General features: G+C 39.2%; 1 protein-coding gene across 3 annotated transcripts in view; it reads left to right on the top strand.

Moving 5' to 3' along the window:
* Positions 1-20181, top strand: part of KLF3 (Kruppel like factor 3) — a 28781-nt gene continuing 8600 nt past the window's right edge. The window contains exons 1-5 of one of the 3 annotated variants that reach the window (XM_008641369.2): positions 1-110; positions 3593-3631; positions 10274-10370; positions 17630-18125; positions 19008-19158. In XM_008641369.2, the coding sequence (XP_008639591.1) occupies positions 10314-10370; positions 17630-18125; positions 19008-19158 (704 nt within the window). In that variant the 5' untranslated portion in view covers positions 1-110; positions 3593-3631; positions 10274-10313. Of the gene's footprint in view, positions 111-3592; positions 3632-5685; positions 6357-10270; positions 10371-17629; positions 18126-19007; positions 19159-20181 lie in introns of those variants that run through there. The other 2 variants (XM_017744436.1, XM_017744437.1) reach the window with 2 other exon arrangements.

Here is a 20181-nt window from a genome sequence, read left to right on the forward strand (position 1 = left end):
CAGAGACTGAAGTGCCATCGGATCCTGGGCGGGATACAGTGCCCGACCAAACCGTGGTGGAAAGTACAGCGGGTTCGCTCGGTTCCGCGGGCGACGGGCGAGATGGCAGGGTAGGAGCTCGCGTCCGGGCCGTGTCCCACCCGTAGCGCGGAGCGGATCGGCAGGCGCCATGTCCCCCGTTTAACTCCTGGTGAAGTCTAGGATGAAATCGGTTCTCAAAAGTCTGCCCCTCGTATTGTCAGGTCACCTTAGCAGCGCTTGGCCGTCATGCAGGCGAAGGTAAAACGTGGGACAGCACAGCAGTGAAGTGTGGAGTTAGAAATAACCTTGCCTTTGCTAGATGCCATTTGTTGGTGGGTTTTTGTTTGTTGGTTTTTTGTTTTTTTTTTTTTTCCTGGATCTCTGTTTATTTGTCTTTAACCGAAAGGGGAATAGGAGTTACTTGCTTTGGACTGCTGTGAGGTGAGTGCCTGGCACAGCTAGGGGAGCCCTGGCAAAAGAAGGCTCAGCAACGCGAGCCTGCGCTGGGAGATCACAGCACCTTAACCGGAGCTTGGGAGAAAGACCTAGTTCAGAGTAGCTCAAGTGGTCGTTCCCGAGTTACATACAGAAATACATTAAAGTTGTTTTGTACACTTCCCTTTTGGTTCAGGTACTGTACCTGCACTGTCTGTTGTGTTTTATTCACTTCCTCACCTTTGAAAATTCAGGAGGTGTCACTGGTTGTGGAACTGAACTCTGAAGGTTTAATTGTTGGGAAAAGCTGAATTTGGGTGTCTGATAGGAGAGCTCTGAAGACTTCATTTAAACTAATATTCATAAATATACATTACCTGTATTGAAAACAAAGAGTTATATGGCTGCTGACTAGTGACTTTTCCATCGAATACTTTTAAGATACACTGGCATGATAATGACATGAGCAACTGGTACTTGTGTGAAAGGAATTACATCTGGATTTGATAATCCCACCTGACCCAGAAGATACTTATTTCAAATTAGCTTTCACCTTGTATTTTTAAGAATAAATTGTTATTGTCTAGCATCAAAATATAAAAAACCTGAAGCTGACTTGACTAGCTTTTTTTTCACAAGCAGGCAAATATTCCTGTGGTTTTTCCCTGTGCACTTTGTTATAGTTATGGTACAGATCACAAGAGAGACTAGGGGTCAGGGCAAGGGGTGGGGGCAGGAAAGAATGCTAAATGGTCTATCCCTTCCCTGAGAATCCAAGCAAAATTTCCTCCACTTTGCAGAGCTGCAAGGGAGCCCTTAGGTACTGTGAGCATTTGACCTAGGTAACACCTGTTTAGCCAAAAGCAAAAGCTTTCAGATAAATAGTGATGTAAAGGTGAGTGAGATGAGTTGAAGATTCAGCAGTAATAGAGATGTTATACAATCACCAAATTACCTATATTTCCAGTTATTCAGTATGAAGAAGTAAGGAACTGATACTATTGGCAAAATCCTACACCCACACGTTGCTGTGTAGATGCTGTATTAGCCAATTTTTACCCTGTGTTCGTTATTAAAGTCCAACCTCGAAACCCCACAGCATTCATTGGTGTTGCTGTGGTACTCATCCACGTAATTTGCTGTAACAGTTTCTCACATTTGATAATATTAGATGTCCCACCCGTGGTATATAAATAACTGATGCAAGGTACCTAAGAGAAGAGAGAGTATTTGAGACCACAGCTTTGAAGGAAAACAAGTGTTGAAGTTATTCTGCTGCATGAAATCTAGACAAGTTGTGCTATTCCTCGGCTTCAGCTCATTTCATTTATTCAGCTCTATATTTGGGTGCGTCAAAAATAAAAGTAGTAAATTCATGGGAAATCAAATTCTGAAATGAAGTCTTGAGTGTGTATGAAAACAGGGATGTGAAAGGCTAAGCATGTGATGGCTTAGAAAAATATTCTTGGGTGTACTGAGTGACGTTGGTCCTCAGCTATGGAACAGTATTGAGCGTGAGTGAGCCACTGTCCAGGAGCAGACCCAAAGCTTTATAAATCCTTCCTGTCACGGTCTCATCCCCCAGCTCTGCCTGCGAAGAAGGTGCTTGCTGCCAGGCTGGGTGCTGCCTCGTTGATGTCATGAAGCCAGAGCTCTGTTTAGCTACTGGCATTCTGTAAATACAGTAATAAACCAACTGGTCTAAGGGAAGGTTTCAGTGAATCCTCCTGACCTGTGGTGTCTTAAAATCTCCTGCTCCCTCATTTTAAGGGAGCCTGTTTGTAAATAGGGCAGGTCCCCTGCATAAGGACAGTGTTTTTATTCACACCCAATGAACAAACACCTCCACCCACTGTTGTTGTTTTAAAAGACTCCAGCTGCTCATGAATATAGGGTCAGGGAGGGCCGCCTAAATGTTTCTCTGTGCTTTCTCCCCAGCGCAGCCAGCAGAGCTGTTTCCTGTTCTTTGTTTCAAGGCTGGGGTTTGCGTCACACATTCCAAGTGGCATATGTGGTGCTCTTTCCTGTTTCAGGCTGTTTTCTGGCAGTTCGGTAGCCTCGTCCAGGCCCCTTGTCACTGCCCCTCAACTCCCAATCCCCACCCGATGAGTTATCGTGTCTCTACACACTCGGGATTGCTTAAGATGCCTATGTTATGTCATAACGAGGTTTCCAAGTTAACCTTTAACGCGCGCCCTCGACTCCAGTATAGTAAGGGGGTGAACTGGAGAGCTTCACTCTGTTCACTGAAAACTTGAGCTCAAGTCTCCAGAAAGTTGTGAGCCAGTTTTCTGCTCTCGCTTGCTCATCAGCCGATCTGGAATAGCTCCATTAAAGTCACAGAGTTGCACTGATGTATAAAGAGTATAAGTGAGAAAAAAGTCCACATCTGTAGGCTCATAGTTGTGAGAGGGTTTTGGCTTCGGCCGTTACTCAACCTGAATGGCCCACTATAAGCACTTCGTATTTCCAAATCTCAAAAGGAGTAGGTATTTTCTCCTTATACAGACTAAAAGATTCATTGTCTTCCAGATGTAATAAAGAAAATGAGGCACCGCTGTCTAACTTATCTTTGGCATTAATAAGTACTCCCACATTTTGCATTTCTGTAGGCATAACAGTAATTGTTTTACTCCTGTTTTTATATTTATCTTTCCCCCTCACCCTGTTGCAGGCAGATATAGTGAAAATTGAGAGGAAATTGAGAAAAACACGAATCTTTCTATTGCTTTGGATCTGACAGAAGAAGAGCTAAGGGACCCAAGCCAAAGTTCATTGAAATCGAGAGAAAGACTTGCATTAACCTCTGTGTGCCCTGGATGAAAATGCCAGATGGAGTGTTTATTCTTCTCTGTCTCTTATGGGCTGGAATATGTATGGCTTCTGTACACACAGAAATACTTCCACCTTTTCATTTTACTCTCTTCCCCCCAATAGTTTTTAAAGTAGTCTTTTAGCTCCTGCTCTTGCTTTTCTGGTTGCTGCAGGTTAGCTGTGTGAGATCATTGCAGGTATCTTTAGGAAATATCTGAAACACACACTTTAAACTTCTTTCAGAGCTTAATTATATGTGAAAAAATAATTTTTATTGGATTATGTGCACATACTTACAGCAAACTGTTTTTTGTCTGTTCAGAAATCCAGATAAAAAGAAGTATTTGGCTACACAGTTTTGGTAAGTTGTTTATTGATTATTTCAATTTGTTGCTCTCAGTTGTTTTTGTTTTGTTGGTTTCTGTTCGTTTTAGAACACTGTGGATGAGTTTATCCATTAGAACACGATTACATATTTTAATTCTTGTACTGTTAATTTGCCCAAGATTTCAAACAGTTAATCTTTTTTTTTTCCAAAGACAGAGGAAAAGAGTGGCATTTAACTGTGTTTAATATTGGAAACTGCTGTATAATAAATGCAGTAAATTTTGTGGTTCACACCTTTTTGTAGCCAGAAGTTCTATAAAATAGGGAACTGAGGTTAAAATTATAATAATTTTTGTAAACCAACTTTTAAATATTAATTAACACCATTAACAGGAGGTCTTTTAGAGTTCTTTTATGCTGTCAGCATTAAATCTTTGTGTTTTCATTCTGAGGCTAGTTGCTTCCAATCCAGAATATGAAGTTTGGCAGAGCTGGTTTTAGGAGAGACAAAGCTTCCTTTGAGGGTTTTGTAGCCGTAGGTGATATCTCCCAGGGGAAGGAAGTGTAAGTGTAGATCAGCCAAATGGAAAGACAAAGCTCCAACAGGTTTTAAATAGTAAACTAACTCAGAAGGGAAAAAACCTCCAACCAAACGCATGGTCTGCCTGTCATGCAGTCAGTGTGTGTTACCAACAAACTAACTTGATCCATGAAGACATGACAGAGTTTCCACTTTTAAAGAGTAAGCTGCTCTGATCACTGTAACATTTCTATCCACTACACTGTCCACCTCTTCTCCCTGGTAGTTTTTATTTTCATTTCCATAGGTACATAGAAGTTCATCAACATTTGCGCTGTATTCCGATCCTTGTTCAAATTAATCATTTAGGCTATTATTCATAAATGTATACATCCTTTCTCTAGGATTAGATTTTCTTTCTTCTTTCCCATGCTATAAAAAATGTTTAATCTCTTTCTCACATTTCCTGAAATAGCAGAACCCTTCACATAAGAGAACAGTATTTTCTGTCATTTTTCCCTCATAATAAAAAGGTTTACTCTTTCTCCTTTTAAATTATCTTAAAAATTAATCTCTTAAGAAAAACACAACAAAAAAAAAATGAAGTTCAGTTTGGAACAGAAAGATTATCATACCATTCCACATACTTCACTTGTTTTCAAAAGTCTGATCTTCTATCCTTACTAGACTGCTTCTCCTTCTAAGAAGTAGCTTGAGACAGGAAACCAGACAGCAGTCTGCCCTGATAAGGGAGAATATTGTCTAATGGAGGTGCCTCAAGAGCTTTTCTTTCTCCTCTTAGGTTCAGTAATTATACAGCTGAAGATTGAACAAGGTTTACATGGGCTCAGTTTTTCCTTGGTAAAGATATTTTCTTAACAAGCACTTTGAAAATATTTTTGCCCAAGATTTTTGGATACAAGAAAGCCATTTCCAGGCGTATGGCTTCAAAGATCCTGCAATAGTATTATCAGAATTTTAATGGAAATACTGATTAGTCTGCTACACAGGTGATAAATGATTATGTCAAAGAAGTTCTAGGTCAAACAAGGTGACATCAACAAAGTTATGATGCACAAGTACAAAACACGAGTTTTTCAGCCTGCTTGCAGTCCTGAAAGGACAAAGATAAAAGATTTTCAAGTCTTTGCTAAGAAGCAAAAGTAGTTGAAATACTAAATACCAGAATTGTGTAGAAATGCTCTTTTTCTTAATACCTATCAATAAAACTTCAAGGAGAAAATTTTTGCCTAGGTACTGTTTTCTTTTACAAAATATTCTAACTGTTTCAACAATTATTATTGTTATCCAGTGGAAATCCAGCAAATAAACACAGAAAGCTGTTGATCAGTAGAATATTTTCTTGGTGTGCTGCTTCTTAATGATTTTCCTTCTGCTCTGTTCCTTATGGTGTGGCTGCTCTGGTCTCTTCCCACAGTACGGTGTCTAGACCTTTGTTCCTTCCACTGCTCTTGCTTGATTTGGCCGAGTCTGCTGTGCTGAGCTGGAGAGCTTCTTTGCCTGCTGCTATTTTGGGGTCAAGTGCAGTTAAGTACTTGCTTACTTCCCATTAAAGTTAATGGAACTTCAGAAACACTTTTTTGCTGACTCAGGTCTTGATGAGCAACTGGTACAGTAAAGTGCAAACACGTTATGAGCTCTGGAAAACAGTTTCTGTACCTTCTGCAGGGAATGTTGGTCTCAGAAACTGGTTCCTCTCTGTCAAACTCTTTAGAGGTTCCATTGAAGACTACTCACTTGGGTTTGGAAAACCTCCTTTCCCTTTTGGTTTTCATCAGTGGAGAATCTTCTGATACTATTGTTTCTCCCTTGTATCAGAGGAAGTTTGACTTGAGGCTCGCAGAAGCCATAGGTTCAGAGCAACCCAAAGAGTCCCAAAGTGCTTGGACTGAAGAGCTTTTGCAATGGGACTTAATGTTGGCTGCTGGATTCAGACAGTGCTGCAAGAGCTGCAGTTCTTTGCAGAGGGCACTCATGCAGTGCTAATTTTGCAGATACCATTGCATTATTCTGTAATTATACTGACAATAACAATCATACCTTGAAGCTTCTAGGACAAAGACTTGCTGTACATGGGGCAGCATTCATTTGCTTCCTCCAGCACAAAGACTGAGGAAATAAACCCTATATATGTTCTCAGGCGGAGTGAAGAGCGGCAGAATGTATGGTCACCACCCCCCTGTCTGCAACAAAAGTCAGTCACTGACTGCTTTTCCAGGTATTTATTGAGAGCACAGGCTTTATGTTAGAATAAACCTTTGTTGTTGGATGTGCAGTCAAAACTGGCCCTGCACCCCACCCTTTCATTTCGTAACAGGCCTGCGGAGTTGGTGGACCTTGAAGGTAGATGTGCAGAGCTGCTGGGAGTAGCTGCGCTGTGGTTGCCCTTTTCCAGCTGCTCTGCAGTGCAGATGTGTAGTCTGAGGGCATTTTTTAACCACTTTGCACATTTCATCCAGGGTAAATAATCCATACAAGCCCTTATTGTCAGAATACACATCTAAGTACCTTTAAGCTTTCATTTAATCTTAATTATGTCTCTGAAACAATAAACCATACACCTGTCAGGAAGTTAATATTGAGAAGTCTTTAATTCTGACAAGGCGATGAGCTCTAACAATAATGAATTTCCCTTCTGGAATGGATACCTTGCTGTATATTGGATCATAAGGGCAGAGTTTGTGGTGTTTCTGGCTTGCTGTCTTCGCTGGACTTCTGATAGGAGAATATTGAGGGACTTTGCCTGGACTTTACATTGCACCTGTCCTTATTTGCATGCAAAACCCAGTTGCTTCATTCGTCTTTCTGAAGTGCGGGGTGTGAGCAAAATCTTATCAAAAGCTGTGTCCTGTTTGGACAAGTTGGACTGACTTGGCAGAGATCCACAGGGTGGAGTGAATGGGAGGAGGCAAGAAAGTAAAACTGGGTGGCTTGTTAGCAGAAAAAAAGAGGGAGAGCAAAAAAAAGAGAGGGTGGAATGTTTGCTTACTGGATTGTAGTTAATTATTTAGTTTCAGATTACATTCATTTTAAATTCTTTTACCTCACATGAGAAAACCCTTTAATGCAAAATAGCTTACCTAATACAGTGAAAGGCAAAGGTTCTTATTTTTTAATACATTTAACGTTAATATATTGTTGTCACCTCATCGGGTTTTCCAGGGCACCTCAAGAATGAGAGATGGTATTTTGATTTTCCAGAAATTATTTGTAAGTACTAAACAATTTGCAGGCCTTCAAACAAGTACATTCTGAAATCACTCTGTAAAGTAGAACCCAACTGTTTTTTCATTCCTCTGTAATAGAAACAGGCAAGACTGTTTACCTTCCCTATTGCCCCCTTCTCAAATGTTTAGGAGAGAAAGACTGAAAAGTTTTGAGTTAGTAGGCATGATTTTACAAATATACTGGGAGAAACTATCTGCTTTTTAATGGAAGTACCATGCTTTATTCGTGTGTGAGTGTACATGCACATATTTGCTCATGAGTGTGGTCCAGGCTATCAATTTGGAGCATCATTTTTAAATACAAAGAGCAGGTTTTTGTGAGTTTATTTGCAGCCTCAGAAAAGCATCCTTTTGAGCTAAATTTTAAATGCCAGATCCAAAGCTGACTTACACTGACTTTGTAGCAATCCTACAGAACCAAGTGTTACATCTTAATTAATTTTCCTTTCTTGAAAATTGGTTTCCAGTCACTATCAAAAGGGGAAAAGAAACCTTCTGCTTAAGAGTAAGGTGATGAAGATTGATTGATTCCTATACTCTGATGAAGCATAGTAACTTACATAAAAGTAAAGTTTTCCTTTGCTGTTCTTAGATGACTGCACTTGGGAAAGATTGAGAATTACTTTTCACTTCTGTTCAGAGTAGTACACTTCCTGTTGTCTATGTCAGCTTAATTCCTGTACAGTAATTTAGAGCTGTCTCAGGAAACACGGAAATATGTAGCGTGACATGTGAAATGTGTATCAAGTGTCTTTTCACACACTTTCTTGGAGTAAAAGGTGAGAAGGAGTGACTCTTAAACTGAAGAAAATACAGTTTAAAAAAATTACAGAAAGGATGAGCATCATTGCAGTTACTTAGAACAAACTTCCCTTCCCTTCCCTTCCCTTCCCTTCCCTTCCCTTCCCTTCCCTTTCTTCTCTTTTTTCTCTGTTTCTCCCCTTCCTCTTCTTTCTTCCCTATCTTTTCTCCTTTCTTCCTTCCTTTATTCCTTCACTAAAGTACACATTGGTGTGTCACTTTATGTATGCACATACAAACTAAAAATCAAAAGTTTCTGGAAACCTGAAAGGAATTAGTTCCAAATTCTTATGTAGGAGCTCTGAGTGGCTACATTTTACTGTAAACATTTTTCATGTCTAAAAGTGCAACTTTTCTGTTTTCACAATGTGGATGAATGTGTGAGAATATGAATGATGCATAGATATGTGGATGTATTTCTGGGAAGTCAGTATTCTGAAATGTTAGTTCTTGCTATGTGAAATGTTGAAAACCTGAAAAAGATAACTTAGATAATGGTTATGTAAAAGATAACCATCCAAAGAAAGTAGTATAATTAATAACCTTCTCACAAACATACTTAAGATATTTACGGAATTATCACAACTTTTAGCAAATAGTGCCATCTTACACGACTGCTCCCAAATGAAAACTACATACTATGTTTAAACTGGAAATTACATTAAGCTGCATTATTTGTTTCACTTTAGTTTTGTGATTTGTTTTTGTCAGGCCTTCACCTTTTGTAAGATGAATTATGAAGATACTATAATTTACTTCTGCTGCTTGCTTGTTTCCATTATTCAAAATGCACACTGTTGTAATAGATTTCCAAAAGTCTTTAAACTTTGTTTTTGTACCTGAATAACTAATGGTTGGCTTGTAACTCATGCCATCTTTCTCTGGAAGCTCTTAACAAATTTTGATCTATAAACACATGTTAACTGCAAGATTGCTCATTAGTGCAGGCTTATTAGAACTGTTTTAATTTGAGCAGGTGCATCTTAAAATGTTCATTTACATTTCTGGGAGAATTCGCCGGCCACAGCTACGAACCTGTTGGTGAGCCTCCAGCCTGTCCTGTGGGGTGAATTGCAGATGGTGGAGTCTGGCTGTATTCGCTTCTTTCCAGTGCCATCTACTGGCCAAATTGAATTTGTGTCATTTACTTTTGTCCTCGCATCTTAAAAGAGGTCGTACCACTTCCAGGCAGGGCTGTGAAATTTACGGTGTCCGGTCAGAACTTGCCCCTTTGACATCAGTCATATAATGTATAACCTCGAGTGATTTGTGAACAGCTTGGCACCATCTAAATGTCATTGCGAACAACTTCCCTTTGCTTCCCTGTAGTTTCTCTGTGTACCCTTATGGCTTTACCCAGAAGAGGTATGGCAAATGTGTAGTATGATAGTTATGACATGCTTTACACTAAATACTTTTATTTCAGGCTTTTAGAGATTGGACAAGTAAGGTTTAACACTGAAAAAAAAAAAAAGCCCTGAAGCTGCACAGAATGCAAACGGATTTTTTAAAGTGCTTTTATTTTGCACAGTTAGCACAAATAGTTGTTGAATTCTCAGTAAATCTATTATGTCATAATTACTGATGCATTTTTTCTGTTAAGTCATTGCAGCATGTTGAATGTAGTCCAAGTTAGTCTTGAATTTAAATCTTTTTTTTTTTGCATTGATATCAGTGTCACTGTATATGATATCTATTGAGTGTTTCTGTTAGTATTCTTAGGAAAGAGAGATCCTCTCCAGAATCAGTTCACTTGTATAAACAAGATTATTCTGAGGTTTTAATGCTGATGAGAAATGCCTGGTCTAAACTGTGATGTGTTAAAACACTTGACAGCTAATGAAAGTGAAAATTCTGTGGTCTTAGTGTCCTGACATGCACAACAAAAATTCAAATTAGCTTGCATTAAAGTGAGCAGATGCCCCTTTGTTTGAATGGCAATTTAGAAGGAAAAAAATTGCGATAAATTCAGTCGAAGATTAAAAAATCTATGTTAGAGATGGATAAATATTCACATTAATCTGACAAAATAGTAAGTTCTCTACAATTCAGAAAATTGATATGGGTGTTTCCTGTGGCTTTCTCACACCTTGTCTTTCCCCAGCAGGACAGAACATCAGAGGTATCAGAACAGGTGAATAAAAAAGATGCTAATGTTTGACCCAGTCCCTATCAAGCAAGAAGCCATGGAGCCTGTTTCAGTGGTAAGATTTTTAAAATACATTGGCCCTAAAGATGACTCTTTAGTTTTTCCACCTTTAAATTCATAATGAGATGTAATTAAGCTGTGGACTAGCTTAGGAAAGCATGTGAAGCTATATTTTGTTCTTAGTGCAATCAGATTCACATTCTAGGAAAACTTTCTGTACTTTATTAATTTATTGCCTTAAATGACCTGACCCGTTGCTTATCAGAGGAGAGAGCATCTGAGTATTCCTGAGCCACTGCTTTGTAAATATCATCTCTGTAGCTCATGCTGCTGATGGAGGTGTGTTGAAATTAAGTTGCCATGCTTCATGGTGAAGTGTCCGTAGCCTGTGGTTTCAATGTTACACCCTTGAACTAGGTGGACAACTTCTTGCTGTGCCTTTTTCTCTTTTTCTCTTGGTTGTGATAACAGGTGCCCATGCTCTAAACAGCAGAAAATTAATCCTGCAAAAACCCAACCCACCAATGGCTTTTTGCTGGGTAAACTGGTTGCACTACTTTACCATGTGAACAGATGAGAACTAGGGCAGTGGAGAAGGAATGTGGGGAAAAAGGGGGAAGAGGAGACAGTTCTTTAAAATTGGGTTAGTTTTCCATGAACTTAGAGTATAGGGTCATCTCAGAGAAGAGTCTGCTAAGCCACAGCAGCAGGAACATGTAGGTGGGAGCAGTACAATGACAGTTGTGGTGATACAGGCTGCTGCTGAAAGGAAAGGTTTTGACTTTGCTCTCTCCTTGCCAGCTTTGTGTCTCTTTTGTGTGACTGAAGAACTGTGTGGTCCTAGAATGATTTGGAACCTTTGGATCAGCTCACTGAATGGTCAGAATTGCTAACCCACCAAAAATACTAATTTTTTTGTTAGATCATGAAGCTGATCTGACTCATACTGGGCAGCTGCTGGGACCTCCACTTTCAGCAGTAGCCTGCAATAACAGATGAAGTGTAATATGAAACCACACCCCTAGAAAGGCTGATCCATTAAAAGGGTGAAGTCAGTGTACGTAACTCAAGAGTATATTAAACTTGTGCTCTGAATGGCATCTTTCAATGGAAAGTTTGCTTCCTGTTTTATTTAAAATAAAGAGTAATTTTCATAAATTTAAATCCATCTGTAAGCAGTCGGATTTCTTCAGTGCTATTAGTAACACTTCCGGGAGCTAAGTTTATATGCATTTTAAAATTACAGTTTGACTTTCCTGGGGTTTATTTGCTGGAGAGTAATGATAGAAAACTAACTGTCACTGAAGGTACGAGTGTGATTAATTCCAATATTTGGGTCAAAAAGGAACCTTTGTGTTGGCCAGCCTGTCTGTCACTTTAATCATGGTTATTGTGTAACCATATTAAGATTAGTGGTGATTATCTGCTGTAATCTAAGATTATCTAATGGTGTCCATTGAAAGCAGAAAATAGGCTGGTTTTACAAAAGAAGTGTCACTACTGTCTTTTGGGCCGCCTTTTGTGCACGTCTGCCTTCATCTCCCAAAGAAGGTTCTGCAATGGTTTGGGGTTCTGCACAAGACACACAAATGCCCCAAACAGTTGTGTGCTTCTGCCAGATGGGCAGAGTCAGTCCCTCCACCAGGAGAGGAGCAAGCAGTCTTTCCCAGACCAGCAGATGAAGGAAAAACTGCCGTGGGAAGAACAAGGGAGCATTTCTGAGGCAAATGCATTTCAAGACTGGGGTTCCAAATATTGGTTATTCTGTACCATATCCTTCTCCTAGTGATGTGGTGCCTTCCATGGGTTGGACCTCTGGAGTCTTCTCGTAAGTCAAGTGTAGTCACTCTGACCAGCTGTTAAAGACTACTTGGAGCATTTTACCACATCTGTATGTTTTTCGTTTCACCACTGTATAAGGGAAAAAAAAAGCAGAAAAGAAAAAGCAGAAAGTCCAGAGGAAAGTATGGTTTCTGAGTGAGGTTTCCCTCATTGGAGACTACTTTGTTTTCCCTCAGGCTGAGGAGCACATGTTTCAGCTTCTGTACACACATAGGCTGCTTAGCCCCAAGCCCTCGAGCTCTCCGCTCTTCTTGGTCTTGTGGCTTCCTTGGAGCCCTGATTCCACAACCAAAACTGCTCTGGAGACACCTCTAAGGGGAGATATTGTGATATGAAGAGAACATAGGATAGGATAGCAGCCACTGAGTAAGTTAGTTTTCTTGACCACCTTTTGAGGAGGTGGAATGGGAGAGAAAATGTTAGTGTGATGTTGTGAGGTGCTAAGCATAGCAGTACAGGCTGACAAAACCCAAAAATCCAAAATCTGGATTATTTGTATTGCATCTTTCATTCTGATAGTATCGTTAGAGGTCAAATTAAATTAAGCCCCTTAGGAATAACTCACTCTTCTATTTGAGCATACACTGTAGGTGTAAAGTCTGTCTCTCTTTGAAACATCATGGTAGTTGGAGGGGGAGAAGGAAACTAGTAGTTTTGACACCACTGTGTTTCAGGGTGTGTGGCTGAAAGGATTAACTATACTTCTCAGGTGACTGAAGCTCGCACCCACACTATTTCATCACTCTACCAACAGCTCATGCCATTTATTGAAATGGATTATTGAACATATATTATGATAGTTCTTAATGAACACTGACAAAGTCATCTGAGTCCTACCTAAAAGACTACCTATTTGGTGTGAGGACTTTTTAAACATTTGGAGAAATACCAGTTAGCATTTGGTGAAACAAGTTGCTTTTTTGTTTGAATTGGAATAAAGAGTTTTTAATCTGTGTAGCAGAATAGTAGAGAGAAGACTTGGTCAGGCACAAGAAGTATGATGCTGATTATGTGGGTCACTATGATTAGATTTATTGATAATACAGTACCTAAGTATTGCCAATACAGCATATAATATAATCAGGTCTAAAGGGTTATAATGTATATTTATAAGCAGGTTCAGCTAGAAATGTTTAGTCTTTGGCCTTGCAGAATGCACAACTACAAAGGAACAAAGCACCTGTGGAAGTATTTCAGGGTTTTAACTTTGTATGTGACTGAATCTTGGCATTTTTACTCACCCATCCAAAAGTGAGTGTTCCAGTGTTTGCTGTGGGCATACTCTGCTGGCCTCCCTCCTGGGAAGGGGGAATCTACCTGGAAGCTTCTCACAGTCTCAGGAGACCAGTTGTCCCAGTCTCCAGCAGCATTTCTACCCTTTTGCAGGCTGGTGTGCACCAAAATCAATCACAATGGTAATTGCTCCCCCATCAAAGAATGCATAAACTATATGAGCATGCAGACAGTTATTCCTCTAGTTTGCACCTGGTATTCTTAGGATTAGGTTACACCGATGGATGCTTGTTCTTTAAAATAGACTTGTTGGCCAGAAGCATTCTCAGAGATGTAAATTGCACAGGCTTTTCCTTTTTAGCATTCTTGCAATGGAAGAAAAGTTCATAGGCAATGACATTGTGATCACCCCTGACAAGTCTGCAGCACTGTAAACGCACTGATGCTTAATGGTGGAATGTTTACAGTTTGTTGAAGCTGGGTGAACTTTGTACTGTAAACCAATAACAGGAGTTTTAACAGAAGTACTTAATATTTCTTACCTGTTTTTTCAAGAGGCGGGCTAAATTTTAAATTCATACAGTTGTGTAGCTTTTAAGATGTTTGGTGTAGCAGAATTTGGCAGATTATTTCAGAGTGGTGCTTGATAATGTCTCCTTGTGAAAGCTGCAGTCTTTTTGGAGGTGATAGGAGTGCATGTGAAATGTTTGGGCTATCTATATGCTTGACAGATTGACAAGAGGAAAAGCATGGTGATTCTTCTTTGGGATTTTTTTGTTTTAATTGGATGAGCCACATGGATATGACTCAAAATTAGTTCCTTTGATTTATTTTCTAGTTTCTTTTTAGCTTCACTACTCTGGGTTTTATTATGGACAAACAGCAAGGAAAGGGAAATTAATTGCTTGGTAAGGCCTGAAGAGGGAAAGTGATGATATCAAACATAGAAAGAGCTAGATGGGGACTATAAGGGGATATATGTTGAAATACAATCTCGCATCATTATAATGATCTGCTGTCGTGACATACTGTTCTGCATAGGGATGTCTAGGAAAGCAGAAGTTACAGGAAAGTGGGAATTTGTTGGGGTTTTTTCAGTCCAAGTTTTTTCAGTCCAAGTCAGACCAAACTCATGCATATGCTGTTAATTCCCACAGAAGAAATTCAAGGAAAATGTATCACCTTAAATATTTTAGGCAAACAGAGCAACGATATCTAATTTTCCATTGTTCCACCCAAATACGTTGCATAAACTGTAGGACAGGTGAGAAAAGACTGCCCTTGTCAGCCGTGAACCACGCTCCTGCTTCCTGCACTTGGTGGCATTTAGAAAACTAAACAGAAGTAAAAGTTGGGCTTTTTTTTGTTTGTTTCTTTGCTGTAGTTAATGCTTCCTATTTACTGAGAGAGATTGTGAAGTCATCCTTACTCTCCCATCCCATATTCCCCAAGGGGTACTGTCTGTTTCCCTGGCAAAGGAAGGAAAATAGACACCAAATTTGAAAGCAGTGTTTCACATCAACCTAATGGCAATTGCTGTATCCCAGGGAGCTAGAAACTGAAACTCTGCTATGCTAAAAGATACAGGAAGCTTAACTGCAGTGCCAGGATAGATCTGAGTGTGACTTACTCCAAGTGAACAGGGTTTCCACAAGACTTCATTTGTAGGGAAGCAAAACTGTTTTTCACCAGTGTCTGATTCACAGCAGATACTCTCCTTTTCATTGTCCTAGCATCCTTCTCAACTTTTTCATTCTTTTTTTTCCCCAAACACATCATAATTTGTCACACCACATTTTTCTATGGCAACTTCATCTGCAGTTCAGATAGAGTAGCAGTTAAAACCGCAGAAGAAAGAAAAGTTTAGGAAAATTATTCAAAAACTGACAGAAAAAACAGCTGATATTAAGTCTGTGCTGGCTTAATTACAACAATGAAAACCTTCTATGGAAGATAATGTGAGGCATATGGGGTAAAATACCAAGTTCCTAAAATAATCACTTCTTAAAAACATCATTATTTTCTTCCTAATTCATGGAAAGTATTATTTGCTTATCTAAATATATGTTACTTAATATTTCTACTTTAGAGTTTCTACTTTAGAGTTTAGTGTACAACATTTTAATAGTGGGGTATTTTTTTCAACACAGACACACACCTTTGAAGAGTTGAACGAGGATAACTTTATATAGAAAGGTTACAGGTAGAGATGCTTCGTTCTTAAATAGATTAATTCCTAGAGATGTAAATTGCACAGGCTTTTTCTTTTTAACATTCTTGCAGTGGAAGAAAAGTTCATAGGCAATGACATTGTGATCATCCCTGACAAGTCTGCAGCACTGTAAAATGCACTGATGCTTAATGGTGGAATGTTTACAGCTTGTTGAAGCTGGGTGAACTTTGTACTGTAGACCAATAACAGGAGTTTTAACAGAGGTATTTAATGGTTCTTACCTGTTAAAATTTAGATTTTTGGGCTATGCCCATAATTTGATCAGATTTAATTGACACTAAATGCTGTTAAATACTAAGTTATATCAATATTTAGTGGTCTACTTCACTTAGAATGCTAATAATTTCATTGCTTGGCTCAGCCATGCTGGCAAGTCTACAGACAGCACTTCTTGCAATAATGGCATTTCATAAAATTCTGATGAGCCAATTACCATCAAGATGAATGTTTCTGTAGATGGAATTAGTAAGAATAGTCATAAAGTAAATATATAGCTTTCAGAGATTTAAATGTTTGAAGATTAATCACTATTGTGTGTGCTGCTTTATTTGAATGTTCTATAAACCAAGTGACTCAGCGTTGTTGTTTTATCACAGTGCTATGAATGCGGGAGGAAAATGTAATATTTTCTAAACTCAGTGTTTCAAACTGTAACTGAAAAGAAGAAAATTACATTTGTGTAATTTGCAAAAATACCTCCAATTAACATTGACATTTAAAATGAACTAAGTGTTCCCTCACAGGGAAGACAGAGGTAAGAAACCAGGAAGATTCTTCACCCCAGGAAGAAAAATAATTGAAATGTTATGGAAATAATTTTATAAAAATACAGTAGTTTTATATTTCTGATCTGGTTTACTTTCTACCATTTTGAGCATTTTTCAAATCCCACTCATCAAAATATTTTGGTGCCAACGAATTAATTAGTTTCTTAATATTAGTTTACTTACCTAAAATCCAAAGATACCACTTTATTTCAAAAGGTTGACAACAGGACTAAAAATTTGTGTGCTTTGCATTTTCTGTGTCTCTCTGCTGCGTTGGAGCAGCACATCAGTCTCCACTGTGAGATAGCTGTTGGTAAACAACCTTAGTTTTCAACAGTTTTTAAATGCAGTATCGATCTGGATATTTGTTTAATGATACTGCACTCTGCAGTGAATGTTAATACTTTGTGGTTTACAAAAATCACCATATATGTGTGTGTTACTTACATAATACATATATATATATGTAAAAATTGTTACTAAAATGTGGAGATCATCACATAGGTCAGGATTAGCTTTGGGGTTTATATTTTAATGGGAGCTGCTAGCTACCACTAACAGGAATATTCTTCCAACACACCAAAAGTTTATCCTTGTACTCATCTTCCAAAACTATAGACTGGCTAGTTAGCTGCTTTATATCTCAAAAAATTGTTTAGAAAGGTTTAGATTTTACCTTTTGCACTTTTGAGTTTCTCGCCCATTACTTACATAATTCAGCTGTGTATTTTATATTGATTGTACGGTTCAGATACTTAATTTCTTGCTTTAGTGATGATTGTTTTTCAATTACTTTAGCAGTTGATTGGGACCCATTACTTGCAGTTGTAAGCCCAGTTGAACTCCCCTCTTGCCAGAATTGATGATTCTCAGTATATAGTTACATGCTTGCCATAGCAGATGTATCTCCCGGGTCAGTTAAGAAATGTACTGCTTAATATGTGACAGCAATTTTAAAGGGAGGAAAGTAGTTGAATAAGCCTTGAAGATTTGTTTTCATAATCTGTTTTACATTGCTTCTGAAACAGTTAGTGAGTCAGAACTTGGATAACTTCCTTTGTGTGGAATCTGAGGCTTTATTTAACTCACTTTTATTTAGAAAGTTCATTAAAGTGCTTTCTTGAAACTTTTTCATTTTGCCTCAGTTTTATTGGCCGCCTTTCTTTTTCAGCAGTAACTGTGTGTATGGGTTGATTTATTATTTGATTTTCTGTATTTCTTTTCCACTCCTTCTGACAGTCATACCCATCCAATTACATGGACCAAATGAAGCCAAACAAATACGGCGTCATTTATTCTACACCAAGTATGTTGCACAATAAATTCTACTCAAACCCTGAAGGACTATCAAATGGAATCCAGATGGAGCCAGTAGACCTTACGGTAAATAAACGGAGTTCACCACCTTCAACTGGAAGTTCTCCTTCCCCACTAAAATTTCAGACTGTGCATAGGAGAAGTTCACCTGGATTGACTCTGTCCTCACCCAGCTCGCCTCTCAGTAAATTCACACCGTCACCCCCAGGAGTACCGCCTCTTTCTATGCCAATAACAATCCCACCTGTAATGGCCGCTGCTCTTTCACGCCATGGACTGAGAAGCCCTGGGATACTCCCAGTTATACAGCCTGTTGTGGTCCAGCCAGTTCCTTTCATGTATGCTCCCCATCTCCAGCAGCCCATCATGGTGTCCACAGTTCTTGCAGATGAGATGGAAACTCCAAGTAGCATGCAAGGTTGGTGTTGTCAGAATTTCTTTTTATGCTGTCTCATCCTGACAAAATAACACAATACCCAAGCACTTGGTTTCTGTGGGTTGTGTGCATTTTAGGAAATGGAACATAATTCCTGTTCTTCTGAAATAAACAGGCATAGAATTTGTTGTGTAAATATTTTACCAGACTTCCAAGGTCATAGGATCACAGAATCAATTCGGTTGAAAAGGCCTCTGAGATCATTTAGTCCAGCCTGTGACCGAGCACCACCCTGTCAGCCAGACCATGGCACTGACTGCCCCATCCAGTCTTTCTTGAGCACCTCCAGGGATGGTGACTCCGTCACCTCCTTGGGAAGCCCATTCCAATGTCTGATCACCCTTTCTGGGAAGAAATTCTTCCCAATGTCCAAACTAAACCTCCCCTGGTGCACCTTAAAGCCATTTCCTCTCATCTTCTCTCTAGTTGTCTGTGAGAAGAGACTGACCCCTACCTGGCTACAGCCTCCTTTCAGGCAATTGTAGAGAGTGATACAGTCTCCTCTGAGCCTCCTTTTCTCCAGGCTAAACAACCCCAGCTCCCTCAGCTGCTCCTCACAAGACTTGTGCTCCAGACCCTTAACCAGCTTCATTGCTCTTTTGTATCTACATAAACTATTTATTTACCGAGATTTGGACTGATAAAAACATCAGACTGATGAAAATTAATAGAAATGTTTTGAATCATAGTTCATCAGGAGATAACTAAAACTGAAAGATTTTTTATTTAGTATAAATTGTCACGGTGAATATAGAACTGATGAGTTTCTCTTTTTAACTAGAGATTTTTATGTATATTTTTTATTTCCATAACTCTTCATATTTTTTATGTGTTGTCTTACCTCTCCTACCCTCTCCTGTACAGTGCCTGTCATTGAGTCTTATGAGAAGCCCACAGTGAAGAAAACAATCAAAGTAGAGCCAGGAAGTGAACCATCGAAGACTGACTTCTATCCTGAACAAATGTCCCCTCCAATAATCACCTCGTTGTCTCCTCAGCAAGTAATGTTGCAAGAGTAAGTAGCTAACTTAACAAGATCAGCAGAAGACAGGAAAGCAGTTCACTACAGCAGTTACCAGTTTTGAGGAGTGGGAAGGATTGTTGCTATGCTTTAGAACATGTGATAAAATACAGGAAAATGTTCATCCCTCCCACCACTGCCACTGTGAAATGTGATCTCAGCTTTCCTTTCACCCTTCTTCAGCAATACAGGACTTGATCTATATTTATACATTGCAATAGATCTGCCATTTATTTAATGCATTTCTAAAGTGTTGATAGGTCCCAATTCTAAAATTTACTGAAAGTAGGACTCCCAGCAAGCCAGTGATAACTTACTTACGTAAAACCAGCAGCAAAATTCAAAGAAACTTAAAAGAAGTTCATACTGATCTCTCTATTCATGTTACTTGAAATATCTTTCTTCAAAATGAGTGTTGTGACTTTTCTCTTCTTGGAGGACCTTTTTTTTTCATAAATTTTGCCTGTTTGGTGGGAAGAACCTCTTCAGGTTTACAAGTTCTGTGTATATCCAGTGAAATTGCATTTTTACCTGAGGCCACTGTTTCTGTGGGTGATTTTTTGGCAGCTGAAGTAGTTTCTGAAGCTTCCTTTCCTCACAGCCACTTGTTTCCATCCCAGTATTAACTCGTTGTGCTGGTATAGCTGTTACTGGGGTCACTGCATGAACTGGATCACAGATCTAATGGGTTTAAAACAGTGTTGTTTGCAGAAGGCAGGACAAGGGCTAGAAGAAGAAATTTGGTCTGGGGCATAAACCTTTTAATTGAAAACATTAAAAAAAATTCTCAAGAAAGTACCTGAGAAGCCATGACCACCCTTCCACTTCCTGTTTGCCTAGGGAAAATCCTGTCAACTTACTAAATGACCCGGAGCCTGGCTCATCTTTCAGCGGCTGTGGGTAGGCATGCAGGCTGCCAGCATGGCTGTAGCAGGAGCTGAAGTTGGGAGCTGAGCAGGGCTCACAGCACAGAACCTCAGAATCCATTTCTGCACTTTCCTCCTGCTCCCTGTCACC

The sequence above is a fragment of the Corvus brachyrhynchos genome, unplaced genomic scaffold (assembly GCF_000691975.1).
Source record: "Corvus brachyrhynchos isolate BGI_N302 unplaced genomic scaffold, ASM69197v1 scaffold17, whole genome shotgun sequence".
Lineage (NCBI taxonomy): Eukaryota > Metazoa > Chordata > Aves > Passeriformes > Corvidae > Corvus > Corvus brachyrhynchos.